This window comes from Rhinatrema bivittatum, chromosome 1, assembly GCF_901001135.1.
Source record: "Rhinatrema bivittatum chromosome 1, aRhiBiv1.1, whole genome shotgun sequence".
Classification (NCBI taxonomy): Eukaryota; Metazoa; Chordata; class Amphibia; order Gymnophiona; family Rhinatrematidae; genus Rhinatrema; species Rhinatrema bivittatum.
Genome location: NC_042615.1, coordinates 582130515 through 582148808, shown reverse-complemented (window position 1 = coordinate 582148808; position 18294 = coordinate 582130515). Strand labels below are relative to the sequence as shown.

The window sequence follows — 18294 nt, the reverse complement described above, 5'->3', positions numbered from 1 at the left end:
CGATCCCCTCGATCATCAGGGGAAGGAACGGGAGTCGATGGCCGTGAATGAAGTCATCGATGGCGGACGGTCACTGAAGGGTTGTCGATGGGTGATGAGACCTCGACGGTGCCGGTTCCGATGACGTCGATGCAATCGATGGCGTTGGGGGTACGAGCGTGGAAGAGGAGTCCCATCTTTTCCATTCTGGCTTTGCGACCCTTTGGTGTCATTAGGGCACATTTGGTTGCAAGTCAGAACATCATGCTCACTCCCTAAACACAAAACACAGACTCCATGAGGGTCTGTGATGGACATAGTTCGGGGTACAGTCCGGACACCGACGGAACCCCGACGCAATGGCGAAAAGCCAAAAATTAGCCGCGGGACTGTCGACCTGCCAACAGGCCTCGAGGGCCAAACTCGACGGAGAGTCGACTAAACGACGGCAAAAAAACTTACCGAAGTTCCGCGGACTGAAAAATTTGTCGAAGGGAGACCCCTGAGGGGCAAATTTTCTTCGAAATTAAGTATTTTGAAATTCCTGTCAGGAACGTGGTTAAGAGCTCTTCTACCGCGTGGCTACTGCTGCGCGGAAAAAAGAAGACTGAAGGGAGACCCCTACTGGCTGCAGGGTTAGTGCCGTGCTGGGCATGCACAGTAGGGCCAGTCAAAGTTCCTGAAACTTTGACAGAAGTTTTCCGTGGTTGGGCTCCATCCTCGATGTCACCCATTTTGTGAGGACAACCATCCTTGCTTGTCCTGTAAGAATGTACACATCAAAGGGCTACCCTCAGGACATATACATCATAAATCTCTTTATTACAGACGATGTTCTGTTACGGTGACATATCCGCAATTGTCTATGTCTGTTCTAGTCCAGGAGTTGGACACCTATGGGAAATTATCCGGGTTTTAAAGTAAATAGAGTAAGTCTGAACTCCTTAATCTGACTTTAACTGCCAAACAGATGGATGACCTCTCTGGGAGCTTCCCATTTACTAGGACAAAACAGAGTATTCGCTACCTAGGCATCCAGCTTCCAGCGGAAATGGACCCAGCTGTTCCCACTTAACTATACTTCGCTGCTGGCATGCACTACCCAGGGATTTCAAACATTTGGTCAGCCTATAAATCTCTCCTGGTTTGGCCGCATTGCAGCGGTTAAAATGATTACCCTGCCGCGCTGGTTGTACTATTTTCAAACCCTCCCCATTAAAAGTCCCTTAACAAAAATTTCTACGCACCCTTCAAACATGTGCGTTTAGATTCATATGGAAGCAGCGGCCACCTAGGGTGGCTAGACGGGTTCTCTATCTTCCACGGTCAAAGAGGAGGCTTGCAGTACCAGATTTTATTAAATATTATGTAGTGACCCCAATTGCAAGTGATTTATGTGCGGGTCTTCTAGAAACAATTACTAAATCTTGGGTCAATCTGGAACAATCACATCTTAGGAGTGGGTCCATGTATTCCCAGATCTATCCCAAGAGGGAACGTGCAGGTGGAAAAATCCATTTACTCACCACACCACTACAAATGAGGGCGGCAATGGAAGGCATGGCTAGATTGTTCCCCCCTGACTCCTTTACTGCCTATAGGGTGATACAAAGGACATACTGTTCTACCCCAGAGCTTAGCTTGTATCGCAAATGGTCACAACAGGGGCTGTGGGCTGTGGTCAACTATTCGTTGCCAACCAGATACTCTCTTATGAAGCATTGAAGCATTATATTGATTTACAACCTAGTGACTATTATTGATATCTACAAATGGTCCTCTGCCTGTCTGATCCTGCTGTTCGCTCCATGTAACACGGGAACTTACAGAATTTGAGAAACTGTGTTATTTTCAAAATACAGGTAAAGGGCTTATTTCCAAGCTCTACCAAATGTTGCAGGTCCCAGATACCTTACAAAGATCCTATGTGAAGGGGTGGGAGGCTGAGTGGGGCGAAGAATGGACCAGAGAGCAGTGGGAATATTGTTATGCGATTATTGCTAAGAGCTCTGTATCAGCAGGGGTGAAAGAACTTAATTATAAGATATCATACCAATGGTACCTCACGCCGGTACGCCTACACAAATTATACCCGGAGCACTCGGAAAGATGCTGGAGACAGTGTGGGATGGCTGGTACATTTATGCATGTTTGGTGGCAGTGTCCATCACTAACTGTTTATTGGAAATGGATTTGAAAGGATTATTTGGGAGATGATTTCGCTAAGGGTGGATTTTGACCCCGCCTGTATCTACTGTCCTTCTACCCATCAAGATGGTCATATGCACAGGCACATCTTGTTAATCATGTACTGTGCGCTGTCAGGCTAGCGGTGGCATCACATTGGAAACAACCATTACCACCTACATCTTCGGTTTTCCTCCGAAGACACTGGGACTTGCATAACCTGTCATATCTCACAGCAGTACGTGAGGGACAGGATATCCATCCATGTACTTATTTGGGAGCCTTTTTTGCAGTGGTCAAATTTGCATCTTTAATTGGACTTATGAGGGCTTAGGTTTACTTTCTTTTTGCACCTAATGGGCTAACTGGACATTGTAAGCCTTATGTTTTTGAGCTTGGTTGAAGCAGCCTGGACTCACTGGCCGGGGGGGGGGGGGGGGAGAGGGTTGGGGTCAAGGGTATAAAAGAGTGTAACCCACCAAGTTGAATGTTGTAAAGACTTTGCTTTATTGTATTGTATATCTGAGAAGTTTAGTAACACCAATAAAAATGTAACTATAAAAAAACCCCCTCAACTCTAAAGGGGAAGTGGGAGGGATCATATGGCCAATTTATCCTATTTGTGGAGAACAAATGTTACAGGAAAGCAACTTAATTTTCTCCACAGGCAAGCAGGAAAATATCAACCACCCAGATGGAACTCCCAAACTAAGGGTTGCATACAAGATTTACTATTTTTGCATGTCCATAGTAGCTCATTGCAACCTGGGGATGGACAGTAGATTGGGGGAGTTAAATAAGCTTCAAAGAACTGCCTGCCCAAAACTGTTTTGATGTGAAACAGGTCTCTGGAAAGGAATGAGCAGAAGACCATGTAGCAGCTTTGCAGACATCTTCTACAGAAGTAGAATGTAGATGCTCTAAAGAAGTTGCTGTAGTCCTAACCTGATGGGCTTTTACTTTAAAGCTGTAGCCCTGCTTGATTCTAGCAGTAAGTGATGCAATCGGAGATGCAAGTAGAAAAGAGTTCTCTCCATAATCGAAACCCCTTTTGATTGTATTAAAAGAAACAAACAGCTGAAGGATTTCTGTGGGACTGTGTCCTTTGTAAATAGAAAAGTGAAGCTATTATGTAGTCCAATATATGAGGAGCTTGCTCTCCTGTATGGATAAGCAGCCCTGGAATGAATATTGGCAACACAACAGACTGATTTAAATGAAACTGAGAAGCTGGGAGAAATTTAGGATGTGTTTTCAAAACTACTCTTGTGAAAAAATTTAAATAAGTATGAGACTTGTGCTTGTAATTTAACAATTACTTCTGCTTCAAGAATAAGGGATCTCAATATAAATTTTCAAATGATGGTTTCACCAGCTGAGAAAGAGCTACATTCAGATTCCAAGATATAGGGAGAAACCTGTATTGGAATTTTCATGTGTGTAAGGTCTTTCATAAATTTGGCAGCAGTAGGATGATGGGAAATAGGAACACCTTCCAAATTCTCATGGTATGATGATGTGTTATGGCACTAAGATAAACTGTGGCAATTAGTTTTCAACCAGAATTGGATATGCTTAGTAGATATTCAGGTAAAAGACGATGAGGGCACCTAAAACTGGCCCTGTCTGAATTTTGAGCACCAGATTAGTAAATCTTTTCCATTTAAAGTTATAAGACCTTCTGATAGAGTACTTCCTTGAAGAAAGGAGAATTTCCCTTTACTCCAGTAGGCAACTGCATAGATAAAATTATTTGGCTTTCAAAATCCAAGCCATTGGACTTTAGCTTTGGATATAGAAGATTCCCACTGAACTGCATGATAATGCATGGGAATATCCACAATCGTATCAGTGGCTGAATATGTATTGGGGCCAGAGAAATCACTTTTATCATTTGACCTCACTCCCTTCTTAATTTTTGAATAGTTGCTGAAATGAGAAAAATTGGTGGAAACACAGAGGCCCTAGATTCCCCAAATTGTGAAACCATCTGCTGCCAATCAGCCACTTGTTGGTCTCTTGCAGCAGTATGTGGGAACTTTGTTGACAGGCATGTTGCAAAGTACACCAACACTGAAAAACATCCTTTTATCTAGTTGGGGTTGTAGCTGATGACTTAAAGCTGCCCGTTGATTCTGGTTCCCCGAAAGACAGCTAGGAGAAACATTCCTTGGGAAGTTGCTTAGTTCCTAATTTTGGAGGTTGCCAAGCAAAGAATATAAGAATCTATTCTCTCTTGCTTGTTGATATGCAAAATTGGCACATGGTTGTCTGTATGTATCACCACACCCTTTTTATTCAACCATGGTGGAATGAAAACTTTCAGAGCACTGAAGATTGCTTGAAATGCTAGGTGGCTGATATAAAGGCATTTCCCTTCCAGTAACCACATTCTTTGAGTACATAAATCTCTCAGATGAACTTCTCAATCTTGACTGGAAGATTCTGTCATCAGAACTTCTTGGAACTGGATCTGGTGAACGAACTGACCTTTTAATAGATTTATACAATTTAACCACTATGTCAGAAACTGGATGAGAGCATTTGATATTCCCACTTTGTCTAAAAGCAGTTGGAGATGTACATTCCATAGATAATTTAGCTCCTATTGAGCCTGCCTCATATGAAGATGCATAGAAGTGATGACATGGACTGTTGCTGCCATATAACTTGGCATTTCATGAAAAGGAGGGCAGAGACTTTCTTTGGTCTATGATCCCTAGGATTGGTCTGCTCTCTGTTGTGGTAGCGACACTTTTCCTTGGACTATGTCCACGTGGGCCCTATGAAACTGATTATATTAGATGGCTTCATTTTGGATTCTTTAAGATTGATTAGAAATCCTAGAGATTGAAGTGTGAATTGTAAGAATGAGATGAATGAGCTTCCTGAAAAGATTGGTCAGATATGAGCCAATCATCCAGATATAGAAAACAAAAACATTTTTTCCTTAAGTGAGCAGTAACTAACACCAGATGTTTTGTGAAAATTCTGCATACTGAAGAGAGGCCAAATGGAAGAACACAGTACTGGGAGTATTCTTTTGCTGTGGTGAAACACAGAAATGCTGTCTCAATCTTATGAATTAAGAAATGAGTGTCATGTCAGCATCTTATAGGTATTCACAGCAAATCCAGCTGTCCTCCTTTAAGAGGGGAAAGATGGCATCCACCAAATTCATCCTGAATTTCTCTCTTTAGATATTTGTTGAGTTTCCATAAATCTAAGATAGACTGTCTTCAGTGTATCTTCTATGCAATCAGAAAGTATCTGAAATATTTTTATTTATTTCTTTTCTATACCAACATTCATGATACTGATCATATATCGGTTTACAAGGAACGAGGGGGTTATAACAATAACATTAACAATGAGAAAGAAGCAAAGTTACAATAAAACAAGGTCGAGTGAACATAGAAACATAGAAATGACGGCAGAAGAAGACCAAATGGCCCATCTAGTCTGCCCAGCAGCTTCACACATATTTTCTCTCATACTTATCTGTTTCTCTTAGCTCTTGGTTCTATTTCCCTTCCATCCCCACCTTTAATGTAGAGAGCAGTGATGGAGCTGCATCCAAGTGAAATATCTAGCTTGATTAGTTTGGGGTAGTAGCCGCCGCAATAAGCAAGCTGCACCCATGCTTATTTGTTTTACCCAGACTATGTTATTAGCCCTTATTGGTTGTTTTTCTTCTCCCCTGCGTTGAAGCAGGGAGCTATGCTGGATATGCGTGACGTATAAGTCTTCTCCCATGCCGTTTGAAGCAGAGAGCCATGCTGGATGTGCATCGAAAGTGAAGTATCAGGCCCATTTGGTTTGGGGTAGTAACCGCCGTAACAAGCCAGCTACTCCCCGCTTTGTGAGTGCGAACCCTCTTTTACTTCTCCCCTGCCGTTGAATCAGAGAACTATGCTGTATATGCATTGAAAGTGAAGTATCAGGCTTATTTGATTTGGGGTAGTAACCGCCGTAACAAGCCAGCTACTCCCCTCTTTGTGAGTGTGAATCTTTTTCCACATTTCCTCTTGCTGTTGAAGCTTAGAGCGATGTTGGAGTCAAGCCTGTGTATGTTTATTTAATAAGGGTATTGACTCCAGGCAGTAGCCATCATTCTGGCGAGTCACCCACTCTTCATTGGCAGCCTCTTGACTTTATGGATCCACAGTGTTTATCCCACGCCCCTTTGAAGTCCTTCACAGTTCTGGTCTTCACCACATCCTCCGGAAGGGCATTCCAGGCATCCACCACCCTCTCCGTGAAGAAATACTTCCTGACATTGGTTCTGAATCTTCCTCCCTGGAGCTTCAAATCGTGACCCCCTGGTTCTGCTGATTTTTTTCCTTAGGAAAAGGTTTGTCGTTGTCTTTTGATCATTAACACCTTTCAAGTATCTGAAAGTCTGTATCATATCACCTCTGCTCCTCCTTTCCTCCAGGGTGTACATATTTAGATTCTTCAATCTCTCCTCGTAGTCATCCGATGAAGATCCTCCACCTTCCTGGTCGCCCTTCTCTGTACCCGCCTCCATCTTGTCTTTGTCTTTTTGAAGGTACGGTCTCCAGAACTGAACACAGTACTCCAGGTGAGGCCTCACCAAGGACCTGTACAAGGGAATAATCACTTCCCTTTTCTTACTCGATATTCCTCTCTCTATGCAGCCCAGCATTCTTCTGGCTTTAGCTATCGCCTTGTCGCATTGTTTCGCCGACTTCAGATCATTAGACACCATCACCCCAAGGTCCCTTGGGAGCTGAAGTAGCTAGAGGCTGAGGTTAGACAAAGTAAACTTAACAAGCGGTATATTGGAGATGCCTAGATAGATTATATAGAGTTCTGTCTAAGTGGCACTTATCCATGCACCGAACGGTTAAGGGAAGGTTTGTTGAAATAGCCAGGTCTTGAGTTTTTTTCCGGAATGTCGACAGGCAGGGTCCATTCTGAGATCTGGAGGAATGCCATTCCAGATGGCAGGTCCCGTTGTCAAGAAAGCCCATTCTCCTGGTGGCTGTACAAAGGGTGGATTTGGGTTGGGGGGATGGTGCAGGGTTCCTTTGTAGGCTTCTCTGATGGGTCTTGTAGAGGTGTGGAGTCTAAATGGGATCTGAAGGTCGAGTGGTAGCTGTTTGTGACTGGTTTTATGGATGATGGTGAGGGACTTGTGTAGGATTCTGTAACTTATTGGGAGCCAATGTAGGTTCCTGAGAATGGGTGATATAAAACCAGAGTTCTTTTCTTGCTACAGAAGAAGCTCTACTGCACTGGCTAGTAAGAGGGATGAGAGCTCCTGCTGAAGAAAAATTAACTTTTCAGTATCTAAACCCTACATCACTGAGGGGCCCTAAACCTTTTATTGGAATTTTCATATGTGTAAAGTTTCTCTCTTGTTTCTTTAGCCTCTGTCAATTTAAAATTGTTCTTCATTCATTTCTCCCTTCCTCCACCCAGTTTCTCTTCTCTCCCTAGGTTAGCTTATTCTGCCCCAGCCCACTCCAGTAGCGACAGGTGAAACTGCTGGCTTCCTTTCTAAGAAGGCCAAGATATGGCAGGAAAGAGTGTGGGGTAGTGACTTTTGAATTCTATTTCAAATGATTCAAACTGTTACCTGCATTGCAAAAAATTAGACTGGTTTCATTTACTGCAAAACAATACCAAGCAATTTGCATCCTACTCAGAACAGTTTGCTCAGTGGAGGCCAGGAAGATGTACAATGTATACTCTGTTTTCTTTGCAACTGCTAGCGAGACTGATGTAGAATGTGCTAAAGTTTCTTTGGCAGGCTTTCTACATTGTTTATATAGTCGTCCCCCCCCAAGGGAATAAGGAGCCTAGAAACAGACTAAGTGCACTTTGTATGAACATACTATACTTACTCTCTAAATCTTCTGCTGTGAATTTTAGGCAGATTAGATGGTTGTGCAGCTGGACAGTTAACATCTGGAGAATCCTGGAGAACTTGTGAGCCACTCTGAGCCACAGGAACAGGGGAGACTACTATACTGTTTTCTGCAGTTTCTAAATACAAGACAATATTAGACAGTATGTGTTTTAATTTCAAGAAAATCAAGGCTTAATTTGCATTTTAAGTGAAATTCTGTATTTACAGAACTTAGACTTGCCCCTACTCTTCTTCTCCCTATATACTCTAATTTTATTCACACAGCATCACTAGAAACATTTTCTATTTTTGTTGATTATTTTTTAAATTCTTTGGGGTCGGGGGGACACTTCAAATTGAAAGGATTTTTTGTAGTAGTCTAAAAGCTTCCATATGTTCCTCTGTGCTCAGCTCAGGCATGTCACAGATAAAGTGAAAGCTGCACACATCACATGGGGCATAATTTTGTAACAATGCACCTAAATTATGTGGCAAATACATGCATACATTACACCAATTTTCAAAGTGGACTTGTGCTTATAAATCAGTTTTGAAAATTATCCCATTAAATTTACCTGCACACACCTACACCAGCTATTTGATTTTGCACATATTTCTGGGAAAATGTACATGTCTTTGAATTTTTGAAAGTATATGCACAAGTCCAAACTTCACCCCCAGGGAATGCCTCTGCTCAGTCCAGATAGACTTATAGGCATATATGATATATGCATGCTCAAGGCAATTTTGCAAAAGGCAATTTATACATGTAAAACACTTTTACCTACAGAAGTCCCTTTGAAAATTACCTTCATAACAGGTTTCCCATAGTACAATATACATGCTTTTTAGGTAACCATTTACAAAAAAAGAAAGACCTAATGAAGAGATCTTGTTTGTGTGTGGGTTTGAGACTTTCAACAAAGGAACCAGCTTGCAGACTGGCTTGAAAATAAGAGATGGAATAGTTAGGGAGGTTGTTTAGGCAAATGAAGTGATGCTGCATTCCTGTTCTTGGCCACATTCTGGCTACTAGCAGCATTTTATTTATTTTATTTCTATTCTGCCTTTCAGCCATTTCAAAGCAGATGGACTCACAATCTAAGGGCCTCATTTACTAAGCATTTTTCCTATAGACCAGAATGGGAAAAAAAAGCCTTAGTAAATCAGGTCCTAAGTTTGTGGCTGAGGCACAGGAGGACAAAGTGACTTGTCCAAAGTCACAAGGAGCAGCAGTAGGATTTGAACCCTGGCTTTCCTGGCTCACAGCTCGCTACTCTAATTAGTAGGCTACTCCTCCACTCCTCCAGCTTTAATGCATACTATACCAGTGGTGTGCACATTAAAGCATAGGACTGGACAACAAATACATTAATGCACAGTCTCAGGAACAGAAGCTCTGTATTTTTGGTGTAGTATAACTGAGTTAACGAACATTACTCCCACATGTGTACACACAGTGCGAGTACACAACCATTACTTGTTCATTATAATTTGGCAATGTGACAATTACATTCAAGAGTATAATACCTCCAAAACATAGCAAAATAGTAGGAATGTCCACGGTAATGCTTGCTCATGTCACTGATACCATTGCACCTATTTGCAGAGATGCTGCTTGATAAACTTTGACCACAATGAGCCTCCTTTTGGAAAGGTAGATATGAAAAATTTTTGAAAAGTGGTTAGAAGTTAACCAATTTTAAAGGATAACAATTTTTAGAGTGAGAATTTTTTCTTTTTACATTGGTATGTTCAGAGCTTAATTTGTAGACAAAAAGGAAGTGCAACTGTGGAGGGGATGGGATGGGCAGGGCCAGGTGTGAACTCAACACACACATACACACTCTTTACATTCTCGATGAGAAGGATGCCTGAGGGCTGGGGAATGCAGGATCACTGGGAAAAGGAGAAGGCAAATAGATAAAATGGGGCTCTCACTTTAATCCCCTCCTCCTCCTTTCTGCCCTGATGATCCTGATCCTTCATTCCCAGCCGCCCCATAAATTCCCCAAAGGTCCTTGTCGCCCCACCTCCCAATGGTCCTAAAGCCCCTAAATCTAAACCCCTATCCCTGGTGATCCTCAAGTCCTTCCTCTCTCTGTAAAATCACCCTCCCCAGCAACCCCCCCCCCCGCACCACAAACTACGTTACATAAGAGCCAGAGCTCAGACTCTTTAAACCCAAGAGCCAAAGCACCTCTGCCCTTCATTCCAGTCGATATAACTCCCTGCCTCCATCCCCTTCTCACTTTATACCTCTCCCCCTCTTACTGGCAAGTCTCCCTCCTCAGAGATGTGCCGTCTCACCATCCCTATCCTCCCACACACCAGCCGACCCAAAACAAATACCACCAGCCATTGCCCAATTATCACCCAAAGATCACTAATACACATCATGATTACGCCCCTCACACAATTCTTAGGCCTAGCCTCACTAGTCATATCCCTCGTCAACGCCCAATCTATCTGCAAAAAAGCTCCAATTCTTCATGACCTACTTACTGATGCCAGCCCCGACATATGTGCCATTACTGAAACATGGCTAAAAGATTCTGACCACGTCTTCATCAACCAACTCCCCTCTCAGACCTATGATATCTTCTCTATCCCCCGCCTCAAAAAAAAAGGGGGAGGATTACTCCTCGCCGCTAAAAAGCACCTCAAACTCAAACTCCACCCTTCTAAAACCACCCCACAAACTGGAAATTGGCCTCTTTAAATCTAAGACTATGCAGATCTGCCTCATCTACGCCCCCCCAGGCCTACTTGAACACGACACATCCCCCCCTCATAGAATATATAACAAACAACATCAAACTTGACTCTGCAGCAATCATTCTCGGAGATTTCAACCTCCATGCAGACAACAACCCTATCACACCTGCCTGTGAAACACTAATGATCACCCTCCAAGCATTAGGCTTCAAGCAACTCATCACCTCTCCCACACATAAGGCTGGTCACACACTGGACCTCCTCTTTGTCAACAAGCACATCACCTCACACAGCACCCCTACCTCCACTCCCATCCCCTGGTCTGATCATTTCATCATTAACGCCCACCTCCACAACAATGCCCCCTCCTCATCCTCCTCTCTCTCGAGATAAAACTCAGGCCACCAGCAAGACTATTGCCTTCCGCAAGCACTGCTCATCGGAAGACATCTCCCGTGCCTTTGAGAAAGCAAACAAATCCCTGGACCTCTCCAACCCGAACACAGCTTTGCAATCTTGGAATAACATCAATGCCAAGATAGCGGAGGAAGCCTGCCCCATGATACACAAAAAAATACCCTTAGCCAACACAGACAAAAAACCATGGTACACCAAAGAACTCAAAACGATCAAACAGGACCTTAGAGCCAAAGAACGCACCTGGCGTAAAAACCCCACTCCCACACACAAGTCAGCATATAAACATTCATTACACCACTACCGTCAAGCACTAACCAAGCCAAAAAAGACTTCTACGCAGCCAAAATCCACAATTATCAATTCGATGCAAATGCCCTTTTCACGTTTGTTGCTAATCTCACTGCCCCCCCATGCCCCTTCTCCCCAGAACAAAACGCCAAAGAGAAATGCACAGAAATTGCTAATTTCTTCAAGAATAAAATTGACAACATTCTCCTTCGCTTCACCACCAAGCCCCCCACCACTTTCCACCTACCTACCAAAACATCCAGAACCAATCTGCAAACGTTCGAACAAACATCTACCCTTGAAATTGAAACCATTCTAAAAAGAATGAAACCTGCTTCCCATTCTGCTGACACCATCCCCTCTAAGACCCTCCTCTCTTCTCCCACATCCATATCCAGACTTCTATCTGACTTGATCAACTGCTCTCTTACATATGGCAAGGTCCCAGAACCCACTCAAACTTGCAATAGTCAAGCCCCTCCTAAAAAAGCCCACCTTAGACCCCAAAGACCCCTCTAACTACCGCCTATATCCAACCTCCATTTTGTATCTAAAATACTTGAAAAGGTTGTCAATACCCAGCTCTCTGACTACCTCGAAAACCACAACATTCTGCACCCGCACAATTCGGCTCCGTAAAAGGTCGCAATACGGAAAACCTCCTTCTGGCAGTCACCAACACCATACATATAGGCATGGACCAAGAACCGCATTCTACTCGCTATACTAGATATCTCTGCTGCTTTCGACACTGTCAACACCAAATACTCCCTATCCCGGCTATCAGAATCGGCATCTCTGGCACTGTACTATCATGGTTTACCTCATATCTCACCCATAGAGAATACCTGGTCAACATGACAACTCTGAGTCCCCACGCATACCCCTCCTCCAGGGTGTCCCCCAAGGATCCTCCTTATCCTCCACCCTCTTTAACATATATCTTCTTCCCCTCTGCTATCTACTTTCTAACCTCGGTCTCAATTTCTTCATGTATGCGGATGATGTACAGATCCTCATCCCCATGCAAAAAACCCTACAAGAAACTCTAAACTTCTGGGAATCCTGTCTTGCCTCATTAACTCTCTCTTAGCAAGCCTCCAACTCGCTCTTAACACAGCAAAAACTGAAATCATCCTCATTTTCCAACAAACTCGAGGTTACCTCACAGGCCTCTACTAAAACTACCCCCACAACCCTCCCCATCCTGCCATCTATAAGAGAACCTAGGGTGTTGTATTAGACAAACACCTTAATTTTCATCCACACATCAAATCCCTTCTAAAAACCGGCTTCTATAAACTCCACATCCTCAAAAAGCTCAAACCCCTCCTCCACCTTCAAGACTTTCGCCTTGTATTGCAGTCCACAATCCTATCAAAATTAGACTACTGCAATTAACTTCTCCTGAGGCCTGCCCTACGCCACAATTAAACCCCTACAAATCTTGCAGAACTCCATGGCACGAATCATCACAGACACTCGTAAGAGAGAAACACATCACACCCATTTTTAAAAGAACTGCATTGGCTCCCCATCCCTTTCCGTATAAAATACAAAACCCTTACAATACTCCATAACATGCTTCACAAAAATACCCACGAATGGCTCAAGGAAACACCACGTTCCGTACATCCAATCGTCCATCCAGAGCCTCCACGGCGGGCACTTTACACATCCCACCCCTCAAAATAGCAGACCACTCAACTACCAGAGAGAGAGCCTTTACCATAGCCGGCCCCTCCCTCTGGAATTCTCTTCCCACGTATCTCCGCCTGAAACCTTCCTTACCCAACTTCAAAAAAGGCATCAAAACCTGGCTTTTCTTACAAGCATACCCTGACTCCAATCAGACCTAAACCCCCTCCACTGCCACTTCCAATTCCCTTACCCCTTCTAATCCGTTGATGCCTCCTAGGGAATTCCTGATTTTGTAATTTTGTTAATTTTTTATTCTCAGTTTTTTTTTAACACAGTTCCTATCAATTTGCTCTCTCCCCTAGCACTTCACTACCTTTCTCCTTCCCGCAACTTCTGCGCTTACTGTCACCTGACCCCCATCCCCTCCTTTTTCCTTCTCTGCCCCACCTCCCCCCCTCCCTGTTATTTGTAATTTCCTCTTCCTCCTTTACAATGTTGATTGTGAAACCGGCATGATTGTCCTATGAATGTCGGTATATTTTAAAAGCATTTAAATAAATAAAATAAATAAAACTCCTCCTCTTCATCCAGTAAAGAATCAATTGGCTCACCTCTGCTTTGGGGGGCAGGAACAGACTTATGGGCACTGAATGCTGTCCTCAATCTCATTGGACAGGGGTAATGGGGCCTGGAATTAAAAAGCATGGCTTGCTCTTTGCCTCCTTGGGTGTGGAAGAGAGAACCACCACAATCTCCTCACTCAATTTCTTCTTTCCCCCTCTCCCCCACCAAACCTAATCTTATTTTCTCCCCTCCTTAACTTTGTCCAGCCCCTCCGATCACTTCACTCACACCCCACAGCCCCTATGATCCCCTAACTCATGCTCTTTCCCCCTCGCCTACAAAACACATAAGTTTTCTCCAATCTCTTTATTTATTTATTACTGTTGTGTGAGTAATAGTGAGCCCTTAGAAGGCTGTTCAGTTGGCACCAGCTATCTTGTGCAAGCACAAGATAGGCCTTAACAGATGGCAGCTGCTCACCCAGAGACAGGATCTTCTGCTGGCCAACCACCTTCCCCTTAGGTTGAGCTTACAGGTTCTGTGCAGCCTTGCAGGACTTACAGGCTGAGCTGAGATCGAGGTAGGCGGAGAAAGAAGCAGAGTCAAGGTCTAATCTAAGGTCAAGGGCAGGCTGAGAGTTAATCAAAGTCAAAGTCCAACACAGGGTCTGGGCAGCAAGGAGTCAAAAGGCAACACAGGATTGACCAAGGGAGAAAGAACAAGCGGGGATTAAGGAAAACAAGCGGGAACTCAGGAAGGCCGAGTCACAGGAACAAGACAGGCAGGAACAAACAGGAATAAGCAGGAATGCTGAGCAACTATCACTGCAGAGATGCAGGAGATCTGTTGTGAAGGGAAAGACTTTTGGGTGGCTGGGACTTAAATCTTTTGACTGGCTGAACATCGCTAGGCGCTGCAGGAAATTTTCCCACCATAGGGCCTACAAAGGAGGGACGCACGCCTAGAGGCAATGACTGCGGCGACGGTTTAGCATTCCAGCAGCATCCCCAGAGTGAGGCTGACTGGGGCATGGCTACTGCAGTTGGCCAAAAATAATTACAATTATATACCACCATTTCACATTGCCCCAGCAGCCAGACACCATCTCCAAAAGGCCCAAGCCTAACTCCATAGCAGCATGGATATGCTATCCTGCCATCAGCTACATTCAGAGAATACTGGCAGGCTGAGATAATCCCAAGACCCTATATAGGGTGAGATCAGTAAACCTTCAACTGCTGATAGGGAAGCATAACCTACTTGTCTGGACTGTCTGCCAGGATAATCAGGAAAAGAAATAACCAGGAAAAAACAACAAAATAAAGAGAAATAAAAACGACCCAAAATAGATGAATGTCTATAAAGAGCGAGTAAATGGGTCTTTTCACTTCAGTGGAAGAAATTAGTCTGAGGAAACTTGCACCGTGGTAGCTGCGTGGGAACACCTATGTTGCGTCTGGTCGCAGACGGCTGCGACCACTCTGCCTCACCTCTCTTTTACACTTTCCTTCCTCCTCCATTGGAAGAATGGCTGCCTCCGCATGCTGTTTGCCGAAACCTTCGGTGTCTCCGAGCCAGCTGGGCGTCCCCGTCCGCCATGCTTCTTCCTGAGCCTCCTAGGGCACGCGCACACGCTGCCTACATTTTTGTATATGTCATGGCGGGAACCTCGGGGGCAGCCCCACCACCGCATGACATCAGTATCTCCGGGTATTTAAACCTCCACTCCAATTCAACGTGGTTAGCAAGGACTTCGGTTTTGCTACTCTGACCGCTTCTAAGCTGTTCGCTGGATTCCTCATTACCCTCCGGGGTATCTCGCTCCTACAGTAGCATTGGGGTAACCTGCTCCTCGGGGACCTCTCGCTTCTACTCACCCTCTGGGGTATTCTGCCTAATCTTAAGGACACTCACTCCCTCGGGCTCCTGTCTGCTTTCTTTCAGGAACTCTCAACACTCCTAGGTACTCGCTCCTTGAGGGCCTACTCTACTCAGGGTAATCATGCATCTCGGACCTCGGGTCCCTCTCTTCGTTCAACCTCCCGAAGGAAGTTATCAGTACTGCTACTCTGTGAGAATCTCTACGCTCCAGCTCTCTTCATTCCACCCTTCAGGTGCCACGGCCTATCCCGAGCTGCGGAACACTACCGCACCTACATCTGGGTGAGACCAACTACAGAGACTGTCTGAGCTTACTGTGTCATCGCTGGACTACAGTTCTGTCTGTTTCTTGGGCAAGATTCAACTCTTCAACAGCAGTATAATAAAGCTTTTTTTCCTCAGTGTCTGCTTACTAGAGTCTAGCCAATCATTGTGGTTCCCCACGGGGCCCCTCCCCCATGGGAGAAGTCATCACCACTTCAACCAAGATTCAACAAACTGCCCAAACCACAACAACTTATGCATGCTTAGAAAGACATTTAGATCTTTCTGAGTCTGAGAAAGCACATTCAACCAAGAGTCCATCATATGCCACAAACCCAACAGATTGCTAACTCCAGGGAACTCGGCTCAGCTCGCAGCCTTGCAGGACATTCCTGGCCTAGGCCCAGCGGATCACTGAGCAACAAAATCTCTGGAAAGCCTGGCTGCTGCCTTCAATCAAGTTACATGCACAACTGAATACTTCAGCAACTCTAGTGAAAAATAGCTGTCTCTGGTGGTGACTATCAAGACCACCGTACCGCTATCCATGCCTACCCGCTTCACGGGTGAAGCAAGGATGTGTAGAGGGTTTCTTAACCAATGCAATGCATTTTTCTTTGCAACCTACCCTCTTTCCCACAGAAGCTTCCAACATCACTTATATCCTATCTCTACTTGAAGGAAAAGCCTTGGCTTGGGCTTCACCTTTATGGGAACGTGAAGATCCTATCAGGATTTCTGAAACTTTTCAACTCTGCCTTCAATGACCCAGCTCGCCACACCGTCGCTGGATCCGCTCTGCTCAATCTCCAGCAGGGCAATAAGCCGCTAGCAGACTATGCGATCAAATTCAAGACTTTAGCATCCGAACTACACTGGGACACAGGATGTTTACGTGCTATCTTCATGGAGGGTCTCAACTCTTGCTTAAAGGATGAACTGGTGGCTCGCGACCTGCCTGATACCCTTGAATCTCTCATGGAATTGGCTGGGAGAATAGACCGCCGGATTCGAGACCGAAACTCAAGAGGCCTAAGAGTCCTCGGAAGCCCTTCCCGGGAGCTAACCATCCTAAACCTGTGCCAATTGCTTCAAGCCTACCATCTGCACCCTTAGAAGAAGACGAGCCTATGCAATTAGGAAGAAGTCATTTAACTTCTAAGGAAAGACGATTCCGCAAACGCATGGGGTTATGCATGTACTGTGGCCAATCAGGCCACGCCGTCCAAACCTGTCTCATCTGTCCGGGAAACTGAATGGCCTATGATCTGCAAGAGGACTCCTCCTAGGCCTCACTGCTCCAACTCCTCCATTGTCTCTACCAGTCTCATTCCTCTGCGGAAGCCTGTAGTTTCAGACCCTTGCCCTCATAGACTTCGGTGCCGGGAGGAAATTTCATCTTAAAACGCTTAGTAGAACATCTACAGATTCCTACCACAACCAATAGCTAAATTATTGCTATTATCTTCTATCCATAGAGAACCAATGCTTGGTGAGGTTTCGTTGATTACCCAGGCCATCGGCCTGCACACCGGAGATTTACACTCTGAAACCATCTCCTTCCTCGTACTGGAAAAGGCCATGCATCCGGTGGTACTTGGACTGCCTTGGCTACAAGATCATATGCCACAGTTTAACTGGGCCAACGCTGGAATTATCCCGGTGGGGACCTGGCTGTCATGGTCGGTGTCTCACGGAGTCTCGCCACTAATATACATGCCTTCTATACCATCTTTATCAGGTTTGCCTCCACAATACGCCTCCTTCCAGGATATCTTCTCTAAACAAGCAGCAGATGTACTTCCACCTCAGAGTTTTCGACTGTGCTATAAACCTGAAACCCAATACGGAGCCTCCTAAAGGGAGAATTTACCCTCTTTTCTGCAGCTGAGACTAAGGCCATGCCTGCCAATATACAAAAAGAACCTTCAAAAAGGTCTTACCAGAACCTCCAAATCCCCGGCTGGTGCAGGATTCTTTTTTGTGGGAAAAAAAGATGGCACCTTACGTCCCTGCATCGACTTTTAGGGGTCTGAATGAAATTACCATCAAGGACCGGTATCCCCTGCCCTTAATTTCCGAACTATCTGACAGACTCCAGGGAGCCAAGATATTTTCTAAACTGGACCTCAAAGGAGCTTACAACTTGGTGTGCATTTGTGAAGGTGACGAATGGAAGACGGCCTTTAACACCTGTGATGGACACTTTGAATATCTCGTCATGCCCTTCGGATTAAGTAACGCACCTGCAGTCTTTCAAAATAGGATGAACGACATCTTACGGACTTACTATATCAATGTGTAGTAGTATATCTTGATGACATCCTGATCTTCTCCCAGGATCTACAAATACATTAAGAGGATGTCAAAAAGTTTTTAAGACACCTACGGGAGTACCACTTATACACGAAACTCGAGAAGTGTGAGTTCCACAAGGAACCTGTACCCTTTCTGGGATACATTGTTTCAAAAAA

General features: G+C 44.6%; 1 protein-coding gene across 7 annotated transcripts in view; it reads right to left on the bottom strand.

Moving 5' to 3' along the window:
- The window catches only part of SECISBP2 (SECIS binding protein 2), a 303042-nt gene that overhangs the window by 72715 nt on the left and 212033 nt on the right, over positions 1–18294 (bottom strand). For all 7 annotated transcript variants that reach the window (XM_029618469.1, XM_029618450.1, XM_029618477.1 and 4 more), the window contains one exon: positions 8040–8181. In XM_029618469.1, the coding sequence (XP_029474329.1) occupies positions 8040–8181 (142 nt within the window). The remainder of the gene's footprint in view (positions 1–8039; positions 8182–18294) is intronic.